At 41.4% G+C, this 26,600-nt stretch overlaps 1 protein-coding gene across 1 annotated transcript in view; it reads left to right on the top strand.

Moving 5' to 3' along the window:
- FYB2 (FYN binding protein 2) overlaps positions 1-26,600 on the top strand; it is a 104,451-nt gene that overhangs the window by 68,768 nt on the left and 9,083 nt on the right. The window contains 10 exon segments of the mRNA XM_058553855.1: positions 788-822; positions 3,132-3,163; positions 7,399-7,501; positions 10,267-10,426; positions 12,478-12,592; positions 12,683-12,723; positions 14,252-14,315; positions 14,761-14,859; positions 19,020-19,048; positions 20,511-20,571. Coding sequence (XP_058409838.1) covers positions 788-822; positions 3,132-3,163; positions 7,399-7,501; positions 10,267-10,426; positions 12,478-12,592; positions 12,683-12,723; positions 14,252-14,315; positions 14,761-14,859; positions 19,020-19,048; positions 20,511-20,571 — 739 coding nt within the window.

Genomic DNA, 26,600 nt, shown 5'->3' with positions numbered 1-26,600 from the left:
AAACCAACTTAGCAATTTCATCAAAAAACATATCACTTTCTACATACTGTCTGGTGCTCTGCTAGGTATGTTACATTTCTTACATCATCTCCTTTAATCTCCTCAATAACTGTGTAAGGCAAGTGCCAATGGCCCTATGTCACAGGTCAGCAAGCTGAAGCTCAAAGAAATGGAGTAATTTGTCTGGAATCCCACAGGTAGGAAGCGGCATGACTGGGCTCTGAACCCGAATTCTTGCCACTACTTGTGTTTGTTAATAATTAAGGTTGGCATCATGTCATTAACTAAAATCCACAGAACTATCAGAAAAATCTAAAGGTGTTGGAGCCTTCGTTGGTGGTCAGTCTCCTCTTGTCCAGCTGTGCTGAGGAAATGGACCACTTGGGGAGCAGAACGATTCAGGGTGCCATGGTGTTCATGGTGTTGGGGTGGGATCTGGGCTTTTGTGGCCTTTTCCTTTCTCTTTCCTTTCAAGTTTGCCTTTTCCTTTCTACCACGGAATTTCAGTGCTTTCTCTTAATCACGGAGTATGACTCTGTTTATCAAACAGGAAACTGAAAATTGTTTCAAATGTTTTCATTGACTGCACATTCCCTCCTGGAAATCCCCACAGACATTAAAACCATGAGCAGTGACCTGAGAATTTCCCAAACCGTATAGACAGAGCCTCAGATCGATTGATGTTCTGAAAGCTGAGGAAACATAACTCTGCAGTCTTTCATAATTGCAATAATCCTGGGTGCTGTAAGAACCTGCCTGGAAATAATTTTTTTCATGTTTATTTTAGCAATTTATGAAGTTGGAATTGAAGAACTCCAAAAGGTATTGTATCCTCTCTTCTTACCACCTTTATAACTAAAACAAGTGTACAGAGTTGATGCTGAAGTAGTTTCTTACATGAGAGAAGAAGGTCTTTGTTTTTTTACTTTCCCCAGGTTTCTGAGGCTTTTCCAGACTCCAGCTGCTAAGGTTCTGAAGCCTGAGCCCTGTCATTTGAGGGACAGATAGTCTGTGATGGGATGGAAGAAGATGGTCCTAATCCATCCCCGGCCCCTTATCTATGGTGGCCAGCACCAAGTGGCCTTTCATAACTGTCCCTTCAGAGAGAAGAGTCCCTTGGCACAAGCCAGATTTGTATATCCTGTGCTTTCATGAGGATGACTAGACCCTTGAAGGCATATTTTCTGGGGTCCTGTTGGGCACAGTGCTAGGTGCCACCTTGTGGGCAATGTAGCGGGTTAATTAGGGCCCAAGGGGAATTACTAGACTCTGTCCCAGCTCCTGGCTGTATGATTTTGAAGCTCCATTTCCTCACCTGTAAAACAGAGATGATAGAAGCACCCACATCTGGGGTCATTGTGAGAATGAAAATAAGGTAAATTCAGATAAACAGTTTAATAGTAAGTGCCTGGAATCTGTTCCAGTGTATCATCTCTCCGAGCTTCAGTAGGGTCTTCTGTAAAATGGTGTCTTCTCCATGAGGGCAGGAAGCACGTGCCCTGTGGTTACCACATCTGCAGTGGTAGATGCTTGGTGAACACGGGGACCAATACTTGTTTCACTGAGTTGCTGAGAGCACGAAGTCAGACAAAGTAGGTGAGCACCTAGGACAGCGCCTGGCACAGAGTAGGCACTTCCCTCATGGTGTCACGGGGTGGTTAAGGTTCTACTCTTTTCTCATTGGGTACTTGTAGTCTAGATCCTTCATCTTTCAGCCTCAGTTTTCTTATGCTTGCTGGAAAGAATAGTTCATGTGTGGATACACTTTATAGATAGGAATAATAATCATTTATAGTTTTCTATTGATGAAAGGAGAAACATTCTATTAGAATGCCTCACTTACCTGGCAACATCAGCAAATAATAAACTTTTCTGCACAAGTGAACTCTCCAAATGACCAAATTTTATTCCATTCAAAATAAAAAAGCATGAAAGTATTTTCAATTTTCAAATCTTTAACCTTCAGACAGGCATTTCGTTCGTCTCAGTATTTTTACGCTCGGTGGGTGGAATCTGATTCCACCATTTCCAGATGACTTGGAATACTCTGGAACATAAGGGGCTGAGGGACACATTTCATGCTCTTCTCACGAGATGCTCCTGGGCCCTTGTAGGTGTTCAGAGCTAGTTGCCTTCACACCAAACCACCACAAGTCTATTTGCTGTAATTGTTTTCTCTTTTCTGACAATTATCATTTTTTTCTACTGTATTTTTGTGTCCAGCAGTGAGTCTTCACGTGGTCGGGCATGTTCCAAGTCCCTGTTGTGTGCTGGGCACTTGTGCATACACGGTAGAGTCACCCTGTGAGTTAGTATCACTGCTTCTGTTTTACAGATGAGAACTCAAGGCTCAGAGAGGTTAAGTAACCTGTCAACAACGTAGCAGAGATACAAAACAAGGTCCATCTGACCTGTCATTCCACCAGTGCTGTCATCCAATTTGCTAGAATTATATGGAAAATAAAAACCAGTAGTCCCTGAATGAAGGCCTGCAGGGCTCTCCTCAACGGAGAGTATATGAGCTATTAAGCCTGGACTTTGCGGCAGCATTTTGGATGATTAGATATTTTCTATTTTCTTCAGGTTCTTGGCTAGATTCCCGATAAGGGATGGCATCAGATATGTGACGAGTGAATAAATGAGGGGCTATGTTGTGGTCACTGGGACATAATTTTAATGGAGCCAAATCTAGACCATGCGAGAGCTGATTTTTGATCAGAGGGTGCATAATCAGTAAGGGAGAATTCCCAGTGTGACTTACACACTTATGTATACCAATTTTACCCACTGAAACATTGCCCAAATATCATAAATTCATACTTCTTCATATGACTGAAAATTTTTTTATTCTGTAGATGCATTCCTGGAAAGGCATGCAGAGAACAATTTATTCTTCTAAGTCAAATTATACACCCCCTCTGGCAGGCACCGTGACTTCACAAATGCTCATTTTCTTTTTGGATTGATCTGCAGCTCTACTGGCAACAGTTCACGGAAATTTCTGTTGTCAGTGTCCCCCATTGTCTGTACTGAGACCTCGCTTTTGGTCTAGTCTCTAATGATCTATAAGCAAACAAGAGGCCTGATTTGGGTTGATTTATGAAAATGACCATTTTCCTCTTTACTTTCAGCCGTGGAAGAGTCTTCTCCATCAAGAACTTAGGTGAGTTTTATCTTCAGAATCCAATTAATCCATCCACTGACCTTCTGATGACTGAACTAGTTTTCCTCGATGGCCCAGCTATGCTTCCGGTGCCTGACCTGGTTCAGCCTCCCCAGCACCTTGCCCGGTGCCCGGTGCCGAGAAGGTGCTCAGGGATCCTGCTGGCCACTCCCTCTCATGCCCTCCTAGCCCACACTGCACTCACTCAGCAAACGCTGAATCTCCAGCATGTGCCAGCCATTTGCTAACCACTGGCGCTGTAGCAGGGATGGAGATCTAGCCACCACCCTTGGGGGCTCCTGGATCAGTGGGACAGTCACACAATCAAACAGGCATATGACCATCCCATGAATCCCCAAGAACATACAGTTTCCACACTGCACCATGCTGTTTCACGTTTCTCTGCCTTTGCTCATTTAACTCATTAACTCACCCCAACTTAATCTGACGCACTCTACTGACCATCACGTCCCCTCCTGTAAGAAGCCTCCCTAATTCCCCTCCTTCAGAGAGAAGTAAGCAGTCCCTTCCGTGTGGTACCACTGTGAGGTGCACATCTGTTTGCACTGATGTCGCTTCATGTCGTTTGTTTGCTGACATGCCAGCCCCCCTCACTCTCCTCCACACTGTGTCTGTGAGCTCCCCCGGGCTGGGGACTTCCTCTTCTTGGTGTCCCAGTACCTTTCCTCCTTCCTTGGTCCACAGCAGTTCTCTCTCCTGCCTCTTCAGAGACAGTCTCTGTCACTCTTCCCCTGCTGCTATTTTTTAATGCATTAGAATAAACATGGCCAGTGAGCTCTGGAGAAGCAAGTATTTCCTGGCTAAAGCTAAAAACACACAAGCCGAATCAGGGGGAAAACCCTGCTTCATCTCCCTCCCTTTGTCTCCCTGGAGTTCCTGCCTGACCTTAAATTCATGACCCCGCAATGACCCTCTAGCACATAGCACAGTGCTGGGCTCACGATGGGCACATGTCAAATGATTGACTCATTTAACATTTACTGAGCGTTTTCTCTGTTTAGACACTGCTAGATTCTGAGTACAAAAATGAGTAGAATATATTTCCTACCCTCAGTTCAAGATGGGAGTGGAGGCCGAAGGGGTTGGAGTAGGGGGTTACTTGGAGGGGAAAATGACCACATAAATAGGAAATTACGTATACTATAATCACTGCTGAGGACATTGCGAAAACATAGATGAGGCCCCAGGCATGCTTCCTTGAAGAGTGACAACTGAGGGCCAGCCCAGTGCTGTAGCAGTTAAGTTCGCACACTCCACTTCAGCAGCCTGGGGTTCACAGGTTCGGATCCCGAGCACAGACCGACATGCTGCTGGTCAAGCCATGCTGTGGCGGCGTCCCATATAAAGTAGAAGAAGATGGGCACGGATGTTAGCCCAGGGCCAGTCTTCCTCAGCAAAAAGAGGAGGATTGGTGTCGGATGTTAGCTCAGGGCTGATCTTCCTCACAACAAAAAAGAGTGACAACTGAGCTGAATGGTGAAAGACAAGTAGGAACTGGCCGGGTGACAATGGTGGAAAGTATGTCCCAGGCACAAGGAAATATGTAGAGCAAAGACACAGGGTGCCAAACAGTGAGGCCGGTGCGGGAATCCACAAACAGTCTGATAATGCTCGAGCATCGAGTGCAGTGCGGGAGCAGCAGGAACGAAGCGGGGCAGGTGTGCAGAGCTGCGCCAGGAGGGCCTCAGCACCCTCCCTTAGACCAGCCCTGTCCGACAGAAGTATGTGCAGACCACGTAAGTCATTTAAAATTTCCTCCTAGCCATATTTCATATTTTAAAAAGTAAAAAGAAACAGGTGAAATGTTAATGTATTTTATTTATCCCAATATATACAAAATATTATTTCAACATGTAATCAATATAAAAAATATTACTGAGATATTTTATATTCTTTTTTTTCATACCAAGTCATCAAAATCCAGATATATTTTACTCTTAGAGCTCAATTTGGACCAGACACATTTCAAGTGTTCAATAACCATGTGGCCAGTGGCCGCTGTATTGGATGGCACAAACTTAGACCTTATCCTATAGATCAGGGGGAGCCACAAAAGAGTTTTAAAGCAGAGATAATGCACCCCTCTCTCTCACAGTATTCCTAAAAGTTACAATATTAAATTTAATTTGAGAGTTATGGATGGAGATCCAGCTGTGTAGAAACTACTGGACAAAGCTTGGGGGATAGGAAGATGGATTACAAAGGACTCGTACGTCAACAAGGCAGGTAAACGACTTAGGAGAAATGTCAGCAATGTGTAATGGGAACGTAAGAATTGGGTAATTCTAGCTCAGCAAACGCTTCAATGAAGAAAAGGACACCGACAATTATTGAAAGGCCATTACGTGCTGCGAACAATGCTAGGCTTTCAACGTTTTAACCACATTTCATTCTCGTGGTAACCGTGGAGATTAGCAATGTGACCTTTCATTTAAATATGAGAAAATCTGATTTTTGGAAAGGTTAATCTTAGACTTTGAGAAGGAGGTAGAGTGGGGATGAGAACCCAGCCCTCACGCCACAGCCCCTGTTCATCACAGAACTAGCATATGACCTTAATGGTGGAAAAGAGCGCTCAGTAATTGGATGAATGAATGAAATTCCCCAAAACTCCTTCCATTGTCTTTCAGAACAGTACTCTCTCGGTGTTTCTCCTTCCTTCATGACCACCCCTTCTGATTTTCTTTGAGGGCTCTTTTTCCTCCTCCATATAAATGTGGTCATAGAATCATCTAGTTCACTATAATGCCAGACACAGAAGTTCTCATGTGAGTGTTAATGTTCTCCAGCATTCTGTCCTTGATCCTCAGATTTTCATTTTCACTCTCCACCTTCACTTCTCCCACTCCTCCACTGCAGGTGTTGGCTATATACTGGAGCATGCCGGTCGTTCATTCATTAGGGAATACTGGCTGAGTACCACTCTGTGCCAGGCACTGTGCTATTGCTATCATGGATTACACAGCATCGGTGCTGGGGATATACCATGAATAAGAGAGTCCTGCCTCTATAACTTGATATTTAATTAGCTGACAAGGCAAAGCAGAAGAACTGGAGACAGATCCATAGACAGTACGTCATAATACAAGATAGAGGGACAACACGTTAGGGAGCTGTCAAGAAGGTTTGACTGCTTGGGACAATCAGGGAAGGATTCTCAGAGGTAAGATGATTTTGACAAATCGAGAAAAGTGTTGTGTTTTCCAGCAATATAAGATGTGGAAGGGGCCGGCCCGGTGGCGCATGCGGTTAAGTGCGTGCGTTCTGCTCCGGGGGTCCGGGGTTCGCAGGTTCGGATCCCGGGTGCGCACCGACACACCGCTTGTCAAGCCATGCTGTGGCGGCGTCCCATATAAAGTAGAGGAAGATGGGCATGGATGTTAGCCCAGGGCCAGTCTTCCTCAGCAAAAAAAGAGGAGGATTGGCAGATGTTAGCTCAAGGCCGATATTTCTCACAAAAAAAAAAAAGATGTGGAAGGCGTGTCTGACAAAGGAAATAGCAAATAAAAAGGGAGAGTTGCTCAAAATAGGATGGTAGGTTTGGGGAATTATGAGAGTCGAGACTACAGCAAAAGTGAAGGGAAGGAGGGCCGGCCCCGTGGCTTAGCGGTTAAGTGCACGCGCTCCGCTGCTGGCGGCCTGGGTTCGGATCCCGGGCGCACACTGATGCACCGCTTCTCCGGCCATGCTGAGGCCGCGTCCCACATACAGCAACTAGAACGATGTGCAGCTATGACATACAACTATCTACTGGGGCTTTGGGGAAAAAAAGCAGGAGGATTGGCAATAGATGTTAGCTCAGAGCTGGTCTTCCTCAGCAAAAAGAGGAGGATTAGCATGGATGTTAGCTCAGGGCTGATGTTTCTCACCAAAAAAAAAAAAAAAAAAAAAGGGAAGGAGCAGAGGGAGACGAGGCTGGAGAGACAGGCAGGACCAGACCACGATGGGCCTTACATTTAGTCCTATAGGTAGGGGAGTTACGAGGAGACTTAAGCAGGAACTGACGCTCTGGCATTGATTGGAGCAGGCGGAAAGTCGGGGAAACTATCCAGATGGTTGACCTGATCTGGGTCCCCTTATCCTTTTTTTTTTTTTAAAGGACTCATGTCTATTTAAATTCATTTTTCCTATTCACTTCATTTAGGATGGAATGATGCACTGTCATCTAAACACTCTAAGCTTCACTATTTCCCTGGTATCTTTTCACATTTCAGCCCTAAATATGAAGATGAAGACGAAAAAATGAAAGAAAAAGAGCCAAGTGAATTGGAACCTAAAAAATCAGAAAAGGATCCACATTCAAACCATCTTTTCAAGGTATCTGTGTTCTAGGATTCCAGACCAAATAGTGCAGTTCAGACGTGTAACAGGACCAGGTCATGGGTGACTTTTAGAGGCTGAGACGTGTAGCTCTCTAGACAGAGTCAGAAGATGCAGTGGATGTTGGGCATTTCATCAAAGAAATGAACGTGACAATAGCACTGAGCTCTGGCCTCAGACTTTCTACTTATTAGTCATGAAGCAGGGCTGGGACTAGTGTGAGTTCAGCAAGGCACCTTGGGGCAAAATATAAAGAGACACTCACCCAGGGCCTGACCCTGCACTCGCACGAGCCTGGAGGCAGGGCCTCCTTAAGTTCTGCTTAGAAGAGTGACTTAGTCTCTGAGCTCCATCATCTCATCTGTAAAATGAGAATAAATGATCCCCACCCAATTACCATCCACACTCCTATCCTCGATCATGATGATAAAATGAAATAATGTACATGAAAGTGCTTTGTAAGCCATAAGCTACCATAAAAATGAAATGTACTGTTGTTGCTTTTCTTAACAGCAAACACTGTGTATATGTGTGTATCCATATCCAATGGACACTATCCCCTTCCACACAGTTAACGTGGTCAGATGCTTGACAAGAGATACCACCGGGGTTACTGCTAGTGCTCACAACATTCTAGATACCTGTTTGAGATGAGCCTTATCTTATAATATCAAATTGCTCCAGTGCTGTCTGCAGGGCTGGGGTGAATCACACAGCATGTTGGTGGTGTGAACCTGAACTGCTATGTAGGCCCAGTGGCCAGGCTGGACCAGGTCAGGTATTTACAGAGTATCACAAAGCAGTGTAATTTGAAGTTGAAGTAAGTCACTAATGAAGAAAGACAGGGATCAGAGCCAGGGAAGCAGCATTGGGTGTCAAGGCCAGAGGGCAGGGGCAAGGCCATAAATGGGTGATGAGAGCAGAGGTCAGGAAGGGGTTAATCAGCAGCGTATGAAAAAGGCAAGAGAGGAGCACAATTAAGGATATTGGCCATGAAAGAGCAAAAGCAGGGGTGTGCTCTTTTTCCATGCTGGCCATATGACAAGAGCCAGGTATGGGGTCAGGCTACCACCAAAGGGACGTGTTCCTACTTTCATGGAGCAGGTTTGAGTTTTGGGAATTGTTGAAAGTTGTGTAGACTATGTTAGGTAAATGTGGTGGGCGGTCTTGCTGGGCAGTGCTCTTTGGGGTCAGATATAAATTCTAAGTCAGCAAATACACAATCCATTGTGACTCAGAGTGACTCTAGGGAATATTCCCAAGGACAGCCCTAAGAGGATCTGGGGACTGCTTCCACAGGGGCTACACAAGGGAGGCAGTCACTATGCTTGTGTGCAACATTGACTTCATGACTTTCTTGTCATTTTTCCCCATTTAAAAAATTCATTCTTGGCTGTGTGGCTTAAAAGAACGCCCCTCCTTTTGTTCTCCTCTCAGTTTGCACAGATCCCACCAAGAACTCGGGATCGTCCATGCCTTATAACTATTAATTACTTTAGCTTTTTCCAAGTACTTTCAAATGTATTATCACCGTCAACCCTCATGTTCACTCTGTTGTAGAGGGAAGCACAATAACCCTTCCTCTCATTTTCATCTGACAATTAGAAAACACTTAGATGGCCAGAAATGTTCTAATTCTTCTCTCTGTCCAGCGTCTCCTCCTGTCAATCTATCCAGATCTTTCCAAAATGCAAATCTGATCACGTTTCTCTCCTGCCTGGCTCCCCGTGATTATGAGATAAAGCCCACACTCTGCCTTGCATGCAAGACCCTCCATAACTCAGCCCCCTTCCATCTCACCTTTTCAGCCCATCCCCAGTCTTCCTTCCCCTATTACTTCCCCTGTTTCTTCAATGCTTCCCTCCTCAGCGCCTCCATGCCGCCATTATTAGGACACTAACACTTCTCCAAATACCCCAAGCCTTTGCTCATGCTGACTTACCTGCCAGGTGTTCCTTTGTCCTCTCTGTCAATCTCTTACTTACATTTTAAGATGCAGTTTAATAAAACCTGCTTTTGAAGTCTTCCCCAACCCTGTCTCCTAGCCAAGAGAACTGACCTCCCCTCCTCTCTGTTTCCATCTCAGTGAGCAATACTGCCATAAATAACACTCGCCACATCATACCTTAATTAATTGTTTGTGTATATGACCAGCGTGTAAGCCACCATATCCATTGCATCTCTCTATCTCTAGCGCTTAGCATGTTGTCTCACCCTTAGTAAGTATTGACAAATGCTGGAGGCAGGGAGTGTGGAAAGAAGTGAGAAGAAACAGAAGAATGGCAGGTGGAAAGTTGAAATGTCAGGAAAAGGAACACAGCATCTCTTAGTGGTCAAGAGCACAGGGTTCTGGGCTCAAGTCCTGCCTCAGTAGATTACTAGCTGTGGGACCAGAGGCCAAGTAATGTAACCTTTATAAACTCTTTATCAAGAGGACTAATGATATTTTCCTAATGGAGTGTAATAAAGATTAAGTGAGATAGAATAGAAAAAGAGCCTGCCCAGTAGTCAGCACTCCATTAATATCCTGACTGCCTCCTGTGGGCCAGCCTCTGTGCCAGGCATTCACTGGCCATTCACAGGTGAACAAAAGATGTGGTATGCGCCCTCATGAGACTTAGAGTCTAGTAAAACAGTGTCAAATGAAATAATAAATAATTGTTATCCATGAGGAATGAATGAATGAAGAACAGCATGAGTAAGCAAAGAATTGAAAGGATAAGTCAGAGCCCCTCAGCACTCTCCCTGTTGCATGTGTTTAGGTGGGCGCCTATGATGGCACACCTGGAAAACTCCAGGTGACGAAAGTCCACAGAGGTAAGAGGAACGTGCAGGCTGGGAAGCAGGATGCTGTGATTGACGTCATCCAGACAAAGGCCTGTCCTGAGGACCTGAAGCTGGCCAGGCACTCGCAAGGCCACTGTAAGTTCATTTCTTCCTGGTTCTCTTCACCGTTACCAAACTATTTTAAAGCTGTGCATGGCCAAGACTTTATTTTATAAATATTTATTGAACATCTATTATGTACAAAGTAACTTGCAGCAGTGAGGCAGCTGTGCAGTAGTGGAAAGAGCACTGGATTTAGAAGCAGAAGACATGAGTTCAAATCGAGGTTCTACTACTTATTAGCTATGTGGTGAATAACTTCATATTCCTCAGCTCAGTTTCTTCATTTACGAAAAGGGATCATAACATGGACCTCACAGGGGTTTTACGAGGACCAAATCTGACAGTACGTCACATAACAGGCACTCAGCAAATGTTGGCTCCTTCTCTTTATATCTACCAGCCCCTGTTGTTTTTTGTAGGCCTCAGTAACAGGCACACTGACGACATAACATGATATCATTGACGTTATTCAGGTTGCATTTTACCCTCACGTCAGTCAAGACTCTTGACTGCCAACAGGAGTCAAGTCATACTGGCTTAAGCAAAAAGAGAAAAGGAGGCTCGCCTAGCAGAAATTCTGGGCGTGGCTGGACCCAGGGACACAAACAGCATCACAAGGGCTCACTATTACTTCTCCTTCTCCTGGCTTTGCTCCCCTCTGGGTTGGCTCCATTTTCAGACAAATTCTGCCCTTGTGGAGGCAAGATGGCCTGTAGCAGTGACAGGCTCACACCCTATCCTCTTAAGAACCCTGGAGGAAACCGAGAAGTTGTTATCATCTCCACAGTTATCAGAAAAGGCCCTGGCTGTGGATTGGAAGTGGTATAGGAGAGAGAAAGGTGTCAAGGATGTCTTTAAGCTTTTGGACCTGAGTGACTGAAAGGATGGGGTGGCCACTTTTGATGAGATGGGGCAGACTTCAGGAAGGGCAAATATGCAGAGAGAAATGGTGAGTTTGGTTTGGAGCATACTATTTTAGACAACCAAGTGGAAATGGTGTGAAGGCTGATGGAGTATCTAGAATTCATGAGAGATGTCTAAGTTAGAGATGTAAATTTGGGAGTTGTTTTTGTTTTCAAAATGAAGCCATAAACTTCTACATTTGCCTTAGCCAAAAGGAAGGATTAAGAAAGAAAAAAAGTTGCCCCAAAGTAAGACTTAAGCAACTTTGTTGAGTATCTTTGTTTTATGCTGGAGAAATTTACTGATAACCCTCTAAGAAAAAGCAGAACCTTAATGCCGCTGGGAGCTGACATTCATTGAGACAGTTTGGGGCCTATCTGCTAATTGACTCATTGCCAGAGGATAACATCTTGTTGCTTGGTTCATTTAATTAATAGACAAGTCAATTTTCTTATTGTTGATTTCTCAGATATATTACTTATTTCCGATTAACAGTTCATGTCTGAAAAGGGTTCTGAATCACCCATACTCTAAATATTAACCTATGCCAACTGACAAAACAGTCACAGTTTTATGGTCATGACAAGTTTACAGCTCAGTGAAATAAAGTGGCACCTGCATTTAACAGGCTAGCTACTTGTGCAAACATCCCTATCCATTTTTCAACCTGGCACACTGTCTTCTGGCTAATTCCATCATTGGCGAATAGTAAATGTTGACATGTGCTCAATCAACTCGTCTAAGAGCTTTTACGTTAAGAAAAAATACCACAAAACTGTATAATGTCATCTGGATGTATGGAGAGAAGCCCCAGGGCTGTACGTTTGAGGACTTCAACATTTGAGGTGAGGGGTTAGAGGAAGAAGAACCATCAAAGAAGAGGGAAGAGTTACTGGTTTACTAGATAACTAGCACCCTTCCTAAAAATGTATTAATCCTTGCCACAATCACATAAGAACAGGTGTTGTTATCATTATCCCAAGTTCAGAAAATCATAACTAAGGCTCTGCAAGGTGAAGTGGTTTGCCAAAGGATCACACATACCAAGATTATAATCCAGTTTTAGCATATTTAATCTGCCTTTTCATTATTCTTGCCTCCATTGCCAATGACGTGGGTGAATGCATTTATAATAGCTGTTGATGAGATATTCTTCAGGGGGTTCTCTGTTTTCCTTACAGGTGGGTATGTGGAGGCCTTGGAGGTGACTAAAGAAACCCCAGGCCAAGAAGCCTTTAAGCCAAATTCCATCTCAGAGGAGACTTATGATGATGTTGAGTACCCTGGGAGAGAGGGGTAAGTACATTCCAGCCCTTCAGCAAGATGAACGTGATGAGACTTTAAAGGTACAACAAGTTGATGGTCTTTGTATCTTTCTCTTCACAGACCAAAGTCGGACTTCTCTAACGCATTTGCCTCAGATGATGGTAAGCATAGGAAGACATTTGAAACTGTCAGTAGGAATTTTTGTGACTGATTAGTGATAAGGTGTCTTTTATTTATTCATATTTCAATAATACCAATTGGGTGGGGTGACGGCAAGCTAATAGAAGTGGTCCAAGGTATGTGCTAATAAATGCATTTAGAATCGTGAAGGTGAAGATGCTGGTAAGGGGGCTCTTGTGGCAAAAAAGCAACTTCATTGTGAAATTGCTTCCTTCCTGATCTCTTCACTATGCAAGTCTGATTATAGGAATGTTTTTTCCTTAAAACACTTACATGGCTTCCCAATACTTTTAAGATGGACCTTAACATGGTCTAGAGGCGTTGAGTGGTTTGCCCTACCTGCCTCTGCAACCTCTTCTCATACTCTACTCAATCTTCATCCTTGAGATCCAGTTGTGCTGACCTTCTTTTAGCTTCTCTGACTTGATAAGCTCCCATTGCAGGGTGTTTGCATAAGCTACTCTCTCTTCCTAGAATGTTCTTTCCTCCCCTGTGTCCCTTTGCCTAAGTGACTCTCAATCTTTCTTCTGATCTCAACTCAGTCATTATCCCCACAAGGAATATTCTCCTCGGTGCAATCTCATAGTACCATGACCTTCTTTTTCACGGCACTTGTCACAGTTGTAATTTTCTATTTATGTGATTCTTTGATTAACTGTCTTCCCTCCTAGATGGTTACCTTCTTTATGCTTACCATTTTCCCCAGCCCCTACCATAATGCCAGGTACATGTTAGATATTCAAAAAATAATTGTTGAATGAGTGAATGAAAAGCTAATGGAGGAGGGATAATCAAATGCCAGTCTGGTTGTTTTTGTCCTTCTTAGGATGTCAGAATTTTATATGGGGAAACAATCTTAGAGATCGCTAAACACAGTGCGCTCATTTTAAAAAGGAAACTGAGGCACAGAGAGACGTTAAGTGACTCTCTTAAGCTCGTTGTGTGTCATGTTCTGAACTTGAAAATCTTCCATTGCCATAGTAGACTCAAAGTATGTCTTGTGTTGGGCTATATAAATATATGTGGCGCGTGTGTGTGTGTGTGTGTGTGTGTGTGAGTGTATCAGACTTGGCTAAAGCCATACTATGAAGGGAAAGATTATTCAAGGTGTGTCTGGTTCTCCGTTCTTTCCCCAGCATTCAGCACAATGTCTGATGTTCAGTAGAGTCTGATGGTTATCTATTAACTATGGAAAGGGGTAATTAGAGGGAAGAAGTCTGTTGATAAACCAACTTTCTTTGACTAAATCTCATCAGTCTTGGAGTCAGGGGTGGAAGCAAATATTAATTTTTCATTTGTACGTACTTTTATAGAGGTTAATTATTTTTACCATATGCCTGTAAAAATATGTGCATGTGTTTCAATAAAAACTACTTCAACAAAAGATCAAAGTATCTAGCACCCAGTAATTTTTTGTTAAATATGAATCTGAATTATTTTCATTACAATGAGTGAAAATACTTTTTTGTTAATTTCTGAAGGAAATGCTTTTATCTTTTTAATTTTCAGAAGAAAATAGTGAAGAAACGTATGAAGATATCTACAAAACAAAGAGCAACTATTCAAAGATAGAGTAAGTTTATCTCTTTCTTGGCTTCATAGCTGATGGTACTTCCTGTTAGTCTAGGAAAACCAGAGTTTAAGAAAGGATCCCCTTCCCTGCCCCTACCATCTGTAGGGAGGATTTGCATAGAGATAGTGGAGATAAGCTATTGTAATACTCCATTGTGACCAATAGGATACCTGTAATTGTGTACAATCACATGCTATAATTTTTAATCACATTGCTTTCTCTTTTGAGAAAATGTCCATTTCCCAGAGCAGAGGACTTTGATATTGTGTTTGGGAATAAGTGAGAAAGGAGAAAGAGGAGTTGAGAAGGCATTTTCTTGCTCTTCCTTGAGTGGGATGTGTTTTAGAAAGGAGACTGAAGCCTCTAGTCCTTTTGACTACAATAGTCCCCCATCTCTAGTACTCTCTCAAACGCCATGTTGTTTATATCCTCTGATTCCTCTTAGTTTAGATGGAAAAGAAGCTCTTAAAAGACTGCAAAGATTTTTCAAGAAAGAAAAGGATAAATTTAAAATGAAGAAAGCCAAGTCGAAAGAAAATGTAAGGTAAAAAGTCTCTTTTTATCTCTCTTTCCAAGAGAGGATTAGCAGTGTTGGCCTGGTAGTTACACGGCTTGATGTTCTCCATTCTGTTCCCAGAAACAGTGAAGGGATTTCAGAAACTAGAACCAAAGGCCCTGGTTATCACCCACTCCTTGCCAATTTTTGAGTGAACCACACCGACAAGATACAATGAGAAAGTGACAATGTTCCTTTTGAAAAAATTGATGAGAAAAGGTTGTAAACAAGGGTAGAGGGAAAGTCTTAATCAAGCAAAGGCCAGAAAGGAAACTTTCCTCATTACCCTTGGCATATATTCCTGTTGATATCACTAAGCATTATGTTATTAATTATGTCCTTTTATGCTTTCTTAGCCCTACAAGTTCCAGTGGTTTTATTTGTCTACACTTCCATATTCTAATTTGCCTCTCTTAAGCGAGGCAATGTATGGAGAGCGGAGATGAACATTTCAGCTGAATGGTCTGTGTATCTCAAAGTCTTAGACTTGGAAATAACCCTCCAAGATCACCTCAGCTAATTACCAATGTTTGGGAAGGTTACCAATTCACTGGGAGTAGAAAGAGATGAGAGGTCTAGCTTCTGGATTCTAGTTTGAGCTCTTCCTTTTATTCAGTGTGCAACCATGAACAGATCACTTCCTTTTTGCACCCATAGGGCTCAAGTTTCTTTTTGCATACAATGGAAGGGAGACTAGGTAGTCTCTGGAGGCGCTTCTCTCTCTAATCTATAGATACTGACATAGAGATATAGAGATAGAGATCTGTATTTTATGAGCATAGGGGATGGTAATATAATTTTCCTCAAGTCATTACATATATTGACATGGAATTATGTTATTCTACCTTGAAGTTCTTTTCAATTCTAAAACCTCAAAGTTATGTGATTTTAAGTCTAATTGTCTGTTGGATCTAGATCTACCAACAGATCCAACAGAACATGGGGTTTATAAATTGTAGCCCTGACCAGGGAAGAAGAGGGAGTTTAGCTCCAGTGGTCAATGAGATCTAAAGGTAGACTCCAGCCTTAGCAGGTTAGACGCTTCTGACAAAATTAGCATAATACCTGCAGTCCCTTAAATTTGATCTAGGTAAGAAGGCTGATGTTTTTAAAATGCAAATCTGATTTTCTTTTTCTTAGAACTATTCAGTGACTCCCGATTACTTTTACAGCAAATACCCAGTCCCTTTCCATGGCAGTAAATACTCTTACGGCCGCCCCCTTCCTACTTGTCCAGCTCCATCTCTCACTCAAATTTACTCTCACCCCCACCCCATATACATACCCTATAGATCTGACTCTGCCATGGTGTTTCATGCCTCCTTGCTTTTAACCATGACATTCCCTTGATCTGGAATGCACTGCCCTCCTCCAGCCTCCTTGATTATCAAAGTTCTAGTCTCCTCTTAAAATTTGGTCAAATTTCATCCCTTCTGGCCCACCATCCCTGAACCTCTCTAGCCAAACCTGGATTATTTGTCTTTCTTCTGTGTTCCCATGACATCCTGTGCATGTCCTGTAACATCTATTAATACTACTGAGAAACCCTTTTTCTTAGAGCAGAGACTCTCAAGGTAAGAAGAGAAATCCATGTTACCTAGTCCAATGCACTACACAAGCTTCTCGGCACGTTTCCTAACAAGCCAAGTCTCTGTGCCTCCACACCTCTATAAAGGAGCAATCCACAACACGCAGAGAAAAATCCTCCATCTTTAGGAAGGTCTATTAAGATTTGTTCCCTTAAACTTGCCAAAATCTGCCTCTCTACCTTAAATTTTTAATTAATAGCATGTAGACATGCCAAGATGATACAGAATTTTATTTGTTTACTTGTTTGTTTACCTTTTGTTGAGCCTTTTGATTAAGGGCTCCTCTCTTGAACACCAACTCCTAGTTTATTGCCTTATTTTCAGAAGGAGGTTGCAACCATGAAAATGTGACATTTAAAAAGAGTAAGGACTCCCAATCTTTTCTCCCCCTGCCCCCACACTGCCTTTTAGGATAGTCGTTATTAAATGTCCTGATGGAGGCATAAATAAACCAAGAATTAAATGCCACCAGTCTTAGCTATGCTGTAAGTTTTATTAAATGTTAAACCTTTTCTCACTCCCTCTGTTCCAGATGCACTGACTTCCTTGCTCTTCTTTAAACAAGCCAAGCACACCTCGGCTTGAGGTCTATGCATTTGCCGTTCCCTCTCTGAGAAACACACTTCCCCTAGATATCTGTGTGGCTCCCTCCCTCCCTTCAAGTCTCTGCTCAAAAGTCACCTTATCAGTGCAGTCTCCCCTGACAATCTTCTGAAAGATGGGAAACCAACCCTCACCTCCAGCCCTCCTGTCCCTTACCCTGCTCTATTTTTCTCAATTGCACCTATCTCCATACATTTCCTTACATGACAGAACATAAATTTCCTATTTTCTCTCTGCCTCACTCTACTAGAATCCATGAGGGTAGGGATTTTGACTGTTTTGTCCACTGCTGTTATCTCCAACATAAAGAATAGTGGCTGGGACATAATAGACACTCAATAAATACCTGCTGCATGAATAAATGACCTAGAGGAAGGAAATATCACTCTACATTTTTTGTGGCCTCTGTTTCTATGTTTAAATAAGAGCTACCAGCACCCTGACCCAATTAAAAAGGAGTGAAGAAAGGCTTCTTTGAGCAAGGGGCCCTTGAATGCAGGATATGTGCTAATAGGTGTGGGAAGCACTAAGTGCTTCCCACGTGTCATCTCTAATCCTCACAATAATCCGTGAGATGGAAACTTGTTTCTCCAGGGCTGGACCCGTGGCGTAGCGGTTAAGTGCGTGCGCTCTGCTGCAGGCGGCCTGGGTTCGGAGCCTGGGCGATCCTGGGTGCACACTGATGCACCGCTTCTCAGGCTATGCTGTGGCGGCGTCCCATATAAAGTGGAGGAAGATGGGCACGGATGTTGGCCCAGGGCCAGTCTTCCTCAGCAAAAAGAGAAGGATTGGCATGGATGTTAGCTCAGGGCTGATCTTCCTCACAAAAAAAAAAAAAAGAAAGAAACTTGTTGCTCCATTTCATAGATGGAAAACGAAGCCTTTGAAAAGTTATGAGTCTTGCCCAGGGGAAGTGGCTAAGTGGCAGAAAGGAGAGTCAAATCCACCTCTCTGACTCCAGTGACTATGTAATTCCTCTCCCCCATCCTGCATACCGAATCCTGACAGTGTCTGGTCTGGTCTTACAGACCCTCACAGCAGGGATCACTGATCGTCAGCTCTGTCCCAGGCATATGCTCTTAGGTGCACTCACCCAACACAAAGGTGACTCTATAGGATAGGTGCTGGTATTCATCTAGAAATGAAGGATTGAGGCTGACATGAAGGTTAGCTGATTTTCCCGGAAGTGCTGTGCCTTAGGACATTCCTTTATGATGTCCTTATCACAAAGGCTTGTGTGAATTTACTTTTGGTCTCCCTCACTAAACCCAAGCTACTGTAGGACAGAAATTGTGTCTGATCATTCTGTATACTCAGCACATGGGCCTGGCCTGTAGTGAGTATCCCCAACATACCTGTAGGACTGAAGTTAAATTAATTGCTTAAAATACATGGATTTTTTTTCTACCACATCATAATTCCTTCCACGTGATCTCCTTAACTGTGAGATTTGAGGAGAATCAAACAATCTACCTGGGCCAAATATCCTCTCCCATTTAGCAATTCACCATCCTCCATTTCCCCCTGGCCTGGAATTCTCCCCTCAAGTCATCCCTTTGGCTTAAACATGTACACAGGGTCCAGTGTCTCCAGGGAATTGTCTTCTCTCTCTCCACACTTATCCCACATCGGATGGACCTGATTGGCATCTTGGAAGGTCAGAAGGCAGAAATAGAATGCTGTGGATGGAGAAGAGCATTCATAGGACTGTGGCACAGCCCGAGGTTTTCTAGTTAGGAAGAGGGTACAGGTGATCACTGGGGACTAATAAGCTCATTTTTAAAAGATGGGGAAGTGATCAGAACAAAGCTGCAGGAAAGGTTTGCTTCACTTCTTTGCCAAGAAACATCTGTATCAAGAAACCTAGTCATCAATATGTTATTTGAGATGTATCAGCTAATTTTTCTGAACATGGCGTTTTCCCTTAACCCTTTTGTGTCTTTTGTCAATCAACAGTGCATTTTCCATTTCGCTGCCTGATTTAGGTAAGTGACATTGCTTATTGCTGGCATAAAACTACTCAGCACTGGCAGATTCAGGGACAGGGAAAGAGAAGCAGTAATCCTTCCTGCATTCCACATTTAATGAAAAATTGATACATCAAAATCAAAGAAAACATTTTATACAACAGTATTATTTATTTTGGGGAAGATGAGGAACATTTCTCAAGTGCCTACTAGATATCAGGCCTCTTAAAATACCAAAGAAATAGATCTTATCACCCCTTTTTAGGGAGGCTCCAGGACCCACATCCATACTTCAGTGTTCTGGGATTCGTACTCGTCTATCTGCATTTTACCTTATATGTACCACACAACCTCTTGAAGGATTCGACAACCAGATCACTGTAATTACAATATCATAAATTGAACATGATCAATTAGTCCACATACTAATTGAATTAAGCATGACCATTGGACTGTTGTTTGCTTTGCTATAAAAATAACAGTGTGCAAAGGAGCACGGTGCCTGACGCATAGTATGCTCTCAATACCTGTTCAGTAAGTTGAATCTGTCAGTAAAAGAGGGCCATGAGTTTTGCTGTTTGTTGGTTTTTCTTTTGGGGCTCTAGCCATGGTAGCTACTTTGATTTCACTCTGACTTGGCAATTCAAATGTATATTATATTCCACAAATATGAGTTTGCTGAACTAAATAACAAACGAAGATTCTATAAATCTGTAAAATCATAGATCTCCCAAAATATCCTTGGTGTATGTAAAAAAAAAAAAAAAAAGGCCAACTTAGAATAGGCATGCATTGTACTCCCTTCCAAATTTATGAATAATTGAATACAAATTATGAATAAATATGCCAGAAGGTCTCAAACTCGTTCAGGTGGTGAATCACTTGAACATTATGGAATTCTATATAGAGCACCAAGGAATGTGAATATCCTAAACTGAAAATGTGTAATTATGATCACGCACTAAGTCAGATTCAACTTTATGAAAGATTATTATAAAGGAGCAGTTGCCAATGGTTTGAAATAAAAATCATGGAAGAAAAATCAACATTAATATTCTATTAAACTGGATTTTTCCCTGTAGGAATTAAGAAAAACTCTCTCACTATTCTAGCAATATAATATGTTTGTCCAGTTTTAAGGCGTTGGGAACCTAGTCTAAAAATGATCCTTTTAGCAGTTCATACATCTGGAGATCAGCATGAAATCAAATTGATATAAATATATGTGTGTGTGTGTGTGTGTGTGTGTTTGAGATTCTAGGGCATCAATTTTTTTAATCCCTCAGTTGGATTTCTTCCAAAATGGACAATCTTTTTGTTCTTTGATCCTTCTACCTTATTTGCATTCTATGATCAGAATTTCATAAAACAGGCTTGGGGATGCACCGGGATAATTAGGTAATTGTGTATAATTTGGAAAGCCAGGGATTGTATAAACCATACCTAATAATGGACTATTTTGATCCTATCTTGACCCTAGAACTTAGGTCTCAAGAAGCTATTATCTATGATGATGTGGACATAAATGAAAAAGAGTCAAAGTAAGTCAACGTACCTCATTGGTCATCCCTGCTGTTGAAGCCATTTCCTGATGCTTTGTTAAATATGGTCAGAGGGCCATCTCTTCCGATCCTTAGATACTGGATAAAAAGTCAACTTGTGATAGTGCCCCCCACCAAGAAGGGAAAACAATGAATAACATAGATGATCTAACAGCAGTAGGTGATTCAAAAGTCACTGGAGCTTTGGAATCTGTTTGTTTCTTATCTTTGAATCTAGAGATTTGAAACTCATTTCAACAAACACTTATTTAATAACCTATGTACAAGGCAACATAGGGGATAGCAAGCACTCTCTGACAGAACCTATGTTCTCAAAGGCTCAATAACTATAATCTATTGAAAAAGAAAGCACCCGAAACTCAATGCCCCCTCTCTAGCTATTTGTTATCTGTCTTTTCCCTCTCAATTAAATGGCTGAAAATAAAGCTCTCGTCTGCTCATCTTTCCAAGCTCACTGCAGCTGGACTTCTGTTCCTATGATACCAGTGAACTTACTTTTGGTAAGGTGACTAATAACTTCTTTGTTAAATCCAATGGATACCTTTAAGTCCTTACCTTACTTGGCTTCTCTAGAATATCTTAAACTGTTGACTATGCCATCCTTCAAAGGAAAAAAATATTAGCTTTTCCCCAGGTTTCCATGTTATCATTATTTCTTACTCCTCGTCTTTGGCTGTTGCTCCTCCAAACTGTTTGTTTTTGGTTTTGTGTATGTGTGAGTTCTAATTCTAACATTCATCTCTTTAAAAATTATGTGTTCCTGGGGCCACCCAGTGGCATAGTGGTCAAGTTTTCATCCTCCACTTTGGCGGCCTAGGGTTCGTGAGTTCAGATCCCGGGTGTGGACCTACACACCGCTCATCAAGCCATGCTGTGGCAGTGTCCCACATACAAAATAGAGGAAGATTGGCACAATGTTAACTCAGGGACAATCTTCCTCAAGCAAAAACAAGAGGATTGGCAATGGATGTTAGCTCAGGGCCAATCTTCCTCACCTCCCCCCACCCAAAAAATTATATAGTCTTCAGATTTCCTATTTCAGTTCTTCCTTTATATGTTCTGGAATGATCTCATCCACATCTAGGGCTTTAATTATAATCATTATGTTAATGATATCAAAATTTTGAGATCAGATTTCTCTCCTCTACTCTAATAAGCCTGCTGGATAACTCTATTTGAAATTCACAATTCTAGGGCTGGTCCCGTGGCTTAGCAGTTAAGTGCGTGTGCTTTGTTGCTGGCGGCCCGGGTTCGGATCCTGGGCGCGCACCAACGCACCGCTTCTCCGGCCATGCTGAGGCCGTGTCCCACATACAGCAACTAGAAGGATGTCCAACTATGACATACAACTATCTACTGGGGCTTTGGGGGAAAAAATAAATAAATAAAATTATAAAAAAATATATATATATATAAAAAAAAAGAAAATCTTAAAAAAAAAAAAGAAATTCACAATTCCATAATGACTCATAATCTCAACCCTCCCCATCCAAATATGGTCCCTTTCTTCTAATCTCTGTGTTGGTGATTGTTTCAATAAACACACAGTTGCCCAAACCAAAACCCTAGGCGTTGTCCTTGACTCCTCCTTCCTTCCTGCCGTGCAGCCTCTTCTGTTCCAATGACTCTGAAAACGTTCCCACTTCTCCATCCCTGCTGCACAGCCATGATGCAGGTCCTCATTTCTTCTCAGATGCACTGCTGCAACAACTTCCTGAATGGCCACCTCACCTCCACTTCAGTTGATTCTTCAGACTTTCTAAAGTGCAAATGTGATAATGTCACAAAACTCACCATCCACCAGCTTGAAAATGGTTAGTGGTTGTCCATCGCTCCCAGAATAAAATCCAAACTGCTTAGGAAGACATAAAATTCATTAATGATCCAGGCCCTGGTAAACTCTCAGCCTCACCTGTACTTCCCACTCACCTACCATTCTTGTGTTCTATACTATACTATACTACTATACTACTCAGAGTTCCTTGAACTCAACAAACTGTCCAGCATCTCGAAAGCTTCACATTTGTTCCACACTCATCAGTTCATTCAACCAATATTTATTGAGCATGTACTATATGCCAGGCATTGAGTATAAAGCAGTGAACACAACAGATATAATTCCTGTTTCTGTCTGATTGGAGAGACAGACAAATAAATAAAAAATAAAACTATAATTATACATTGGAATTTGGTTGCTTTGACTATTTTGAAAGAGAGTGGACATAGGGTGTGTGTGTTGGGAGCAGATTGGTAGTCATTTTAGAGTAGATAGCTGGGAAGGCCTCTCCAAGGACATGAGAATTTAAGAACAAAAGAATGGGGGCTGGCCTGGTGGTGTAGTGGTTAAGTTCACATGCTCCGCTTCAGCAGCCCAGGGTTCACAGGTTCAGATCCCTGGTGTGGACCTACACACCACTCATCAAGCCATGTTGTGGCAGTGTGTCATACAAAATAGAGGAAGATTGGCACAGCTGTTAGCTCAGGGACAATTTTCCTCAAGCCAAAAGAGGAAGATTAGCAACAGATGTTAGCTCAGGGCCAATCTTCCTCACCAAAAATAGATAGGTAGGTAGGTAGGTAGGTAGGTAGGTAGATAGATAGATAGATAGATAGATAGATAGATGGATGATAGGCCAGCCTGGTGGTATAGTGGTTAAGTTCACGTGCTCCACTTCAATGGCCCAGGGTTCATGGGTTTGGATCCCAGGCACAGACATATACACTGCTTGTCAAGCCATGCTGTGGTGGTGTCCCATATACAAAATAGAGGAAGATTGGCACAAATGTTAGCTCAGGGACAATCTTCCTCACCAAAAAAAAGAACACAAAAAAATGGTTTTACCTGTAACACACTTTGCCATGCATTTTGCCTGGTTAACTATTTTATCCCTCATTATTTAAAAATGAATTCAGATTTTTACTGCTGTCTGTATCTATCTGGGATAGGTACCCTTTTTTTATCAGAACATTTTTCTCATAGTTGTAGTGTCTTATTTCTTGCCTGTGTCCTCCTCTATACGGGAACTCCCTCAGGTAGGGAATGTGGCTTCCCAATTGTATCATGTGGCCTCATACCAAAGCGTAGTTTGTTAAATCAGTTAGCAAAGAAAGACCTGCTAAAAAAATGTGCAAAATAATCTGGAAGCTCAGAATAGGTGGCCATTTCCATTATTTAGGGGATGAGAATAGTCTCTATGCCGAGTTGAAGCAGGAAGGATAGGTCACATTTTGACGGATGGAGACTAGGGATCAAGAAGAGAGGCAGAGGGGAGGGTATGCAGGTAGAGGGGTGTGTGGACAACTTTGTAAATGGAAACACGTGTGTTTGGGTAGTTGCATTGGACCATAAGGCACATGAGCGGGAAGGAGAGTGTTACAAAGCAGGAAATATAATTTAGCATGAGGTGGAGGAGGGCCCTGGAATATCAAATTAGAGTTAAGAATGAATTCTTTTTCTTAAAAATAAATTATGTGATATTTATAAAAATCAAAAGAAAGCAAGAAACCTATGTAAGTTGCATGATAAAATAAATTCCCCTGGACCCATCAGTCAACCTCAGAACTAGAACATAGCCAATGCCTTGGCTTCTCTACCTTGCACACATCCCCTAGCCTATCTCATTGCCTTTTTCCCAAAGTAAACCACTCTCCTAAACTTTGTGCCTTTCATGTCCTGTTCAAAAAAAAAAATAGTGTTATCAAACACATATGATAAAAATATATTCTTCATTTGGAACTTGAACATTATAAAAATGGTATCATGCTATATATAGAATTGGGCAACTTCTTTTTTTTCTCAAATAAAATCCATCCCTTTTTTACCACTGTAGTTCATTTATTTTTACTGTTCTATAATATTTCATTGTATGTATATACCACAGTTTATCCATTCTCCTGTAGGTGGGTATTGGGGTAGTTCTGATTTTTTTACACTTATGAATAATAATGCTACAAATATTTTTATTCATGTCTCCTGTGAACATGTGCAAGAATTTTTCCAGAGATATATATACTTAGAAGAGGGGAGAAATGCAAATTATATTGTTTTCCAAAGTGGTTGTACCAATTCACATTCTACCCAGCAATATACAAGGGGAATATTGATTCACATTCTCACCAACACTTAGCACAGAAAGAATTCTTCCATTTTGCCAATTTAGTGGTTATAAAATACTATTTCATTGTGGTATTAATTTGTATTACCTTCATTACTAACAAGGTTGAAACCCCTTTTCATATGTTTATTCACCATTCATGTCTTTCCTTCTATAGAAGACATGTTCATATCTTTGCCTGTTTTTCTGCTGGATTACTGGTCTTTTTCTTATTTGTAGACAAGAGTTTCTTTATGCATTCTGGATACTACTCCTTTGTCAGTTATATGTGTTGCAAATATCTTCTCCCACTTTGTAGCTTGACTTTTCAACTTCAAGTCTTCTGATGAATAGAAATTCTTAATTTTAATATATTTGAATTTGTCAATTTATCCTTTATGATTTTTGTTTTCTATATCTTTTAAATAAATCTTTATCCCCAGATCATGATATTCTCCCATATTTTCTAAAACTGTTAAAGTTTTGCCTTTTACACTTAAACCTTAGCTCTATCTGGAACTGATTTTTGTATTTATAGTGAAGTAGAGATCCAATTAAATTTTTTTCCACATGGATAAATGTCCTAGCATGAATAACTGAATAGTCTCTATTTTCCCCATTGGTCTGCAATGCCATCTTTGTCATAGCAAGTTTCCATATATCTGAAGGTCTATTTCCATGCTCTCTGTTCTATTCCAGTGTCCTTTCTATCTTAATTGCATTGTGGTCTGAGAAAGTACTTAATATGATATTAGTATGCTGAGAAAGTAGTTGATTTCAGTACCTTGACATGTTCTGAGACATGATTCATGTGTAGTATGTGGTCAATTTTTGTAAACGTTCCATGGGCGCTTCAGAAAAATATCACTTCTTTCATTGTTTGATACAGGGATCAATTTATGTCCTTTAAATTAAACGTGTTAATTCTCTTGTTAAAATCTTCTGTAGGTTTATGAATTTTTAGATGCTTGATTCATCAATATTTGAGAAAAATGGGTTGAAATCTCACACAAAGATGGTAGTTTTGTTAGCTTCTTCCAAAAGTTCTATCATCATTTTTTGCTTTATATATTCTGATGCTCTTTTATTAGTTGCATACAAAATTAAAAGTATCTTCTAGTGAACTGTTTCTTCATTGTGTTTTAGCCATCTCTATCCATAATACTATTAATAAAAATAATACTTATATAGCTCTTACTGTGAGTCAGTCACTGTTTTATACATTTAATATATGTTTACTCATTCAATCTTCATAACAATCCTGTGAAGTAGATACTATTATTATACAAATTTTATAGAAGAGAAACAGAGGTTAAGTTACGTCCCCAAGCTCACATAGCTAGTAAGTGGTAGAACCAGGGATCCAACTCAAGCAACTGGACTCCCAATCCATTCTCTTTCCTACTACACCATGCTATATCTCCTAGTGATACTCTTTGTCTTAAAGTCTAATTTGCCCGATATTAATACACCTACTTGCCTTTCTTTTAGTCAGTATTTGCCTAGTATACATTTTTGATCCTTTAATTGTCTATTTTCCATATTCTATTATTTTCAGTCACTGTGTCTCCTATAAATAGCAAAGAGCTGAATTTGGCTTTTTAAAAAATCCAATATGACAATCTGTCTTAACTCCTACCTTGCCCTTGATCTGAGGTTCAGTCTTCTGAAATATTTGTGGTGCTGATACTAGCATTTTCCTCAGGACAAACTTGCCTTTTGTGCTTGCATGCTGCTTACTGCTCTCTGTTCTGGTTTCAGCTTATTTGGTGGAGGTACTATGTGTAATACTCACTCTAAGTGTAAAGGGTACCAATTTGTTAAGACAAAACAAATGAAAAAACTTTTATTCAGGATCTAGTCATTTTGTATTGGGAGGCCCTTTCAGAATATTCTTCTGCTCGACTGTCAAAT

Source organism: Diceros bicornis, chromosome 13 (genome assembly GCF_020826845.1).
Source record: "Diceros bicornis minor isolate mBicDic1 chromosome 13, mDicBic1.mat.cur, whole genome shotgun sequence".
NCBI classification, from domain to species: Eukaryota; Metazoa; Chordata; class Mammalia; order Perissodactyla; family Rhinocerotidae; genus Diceros; species Diceros bicornis.
This window is presented reverse-complemented; position numbering and strand designations above follow the sequence as displayed.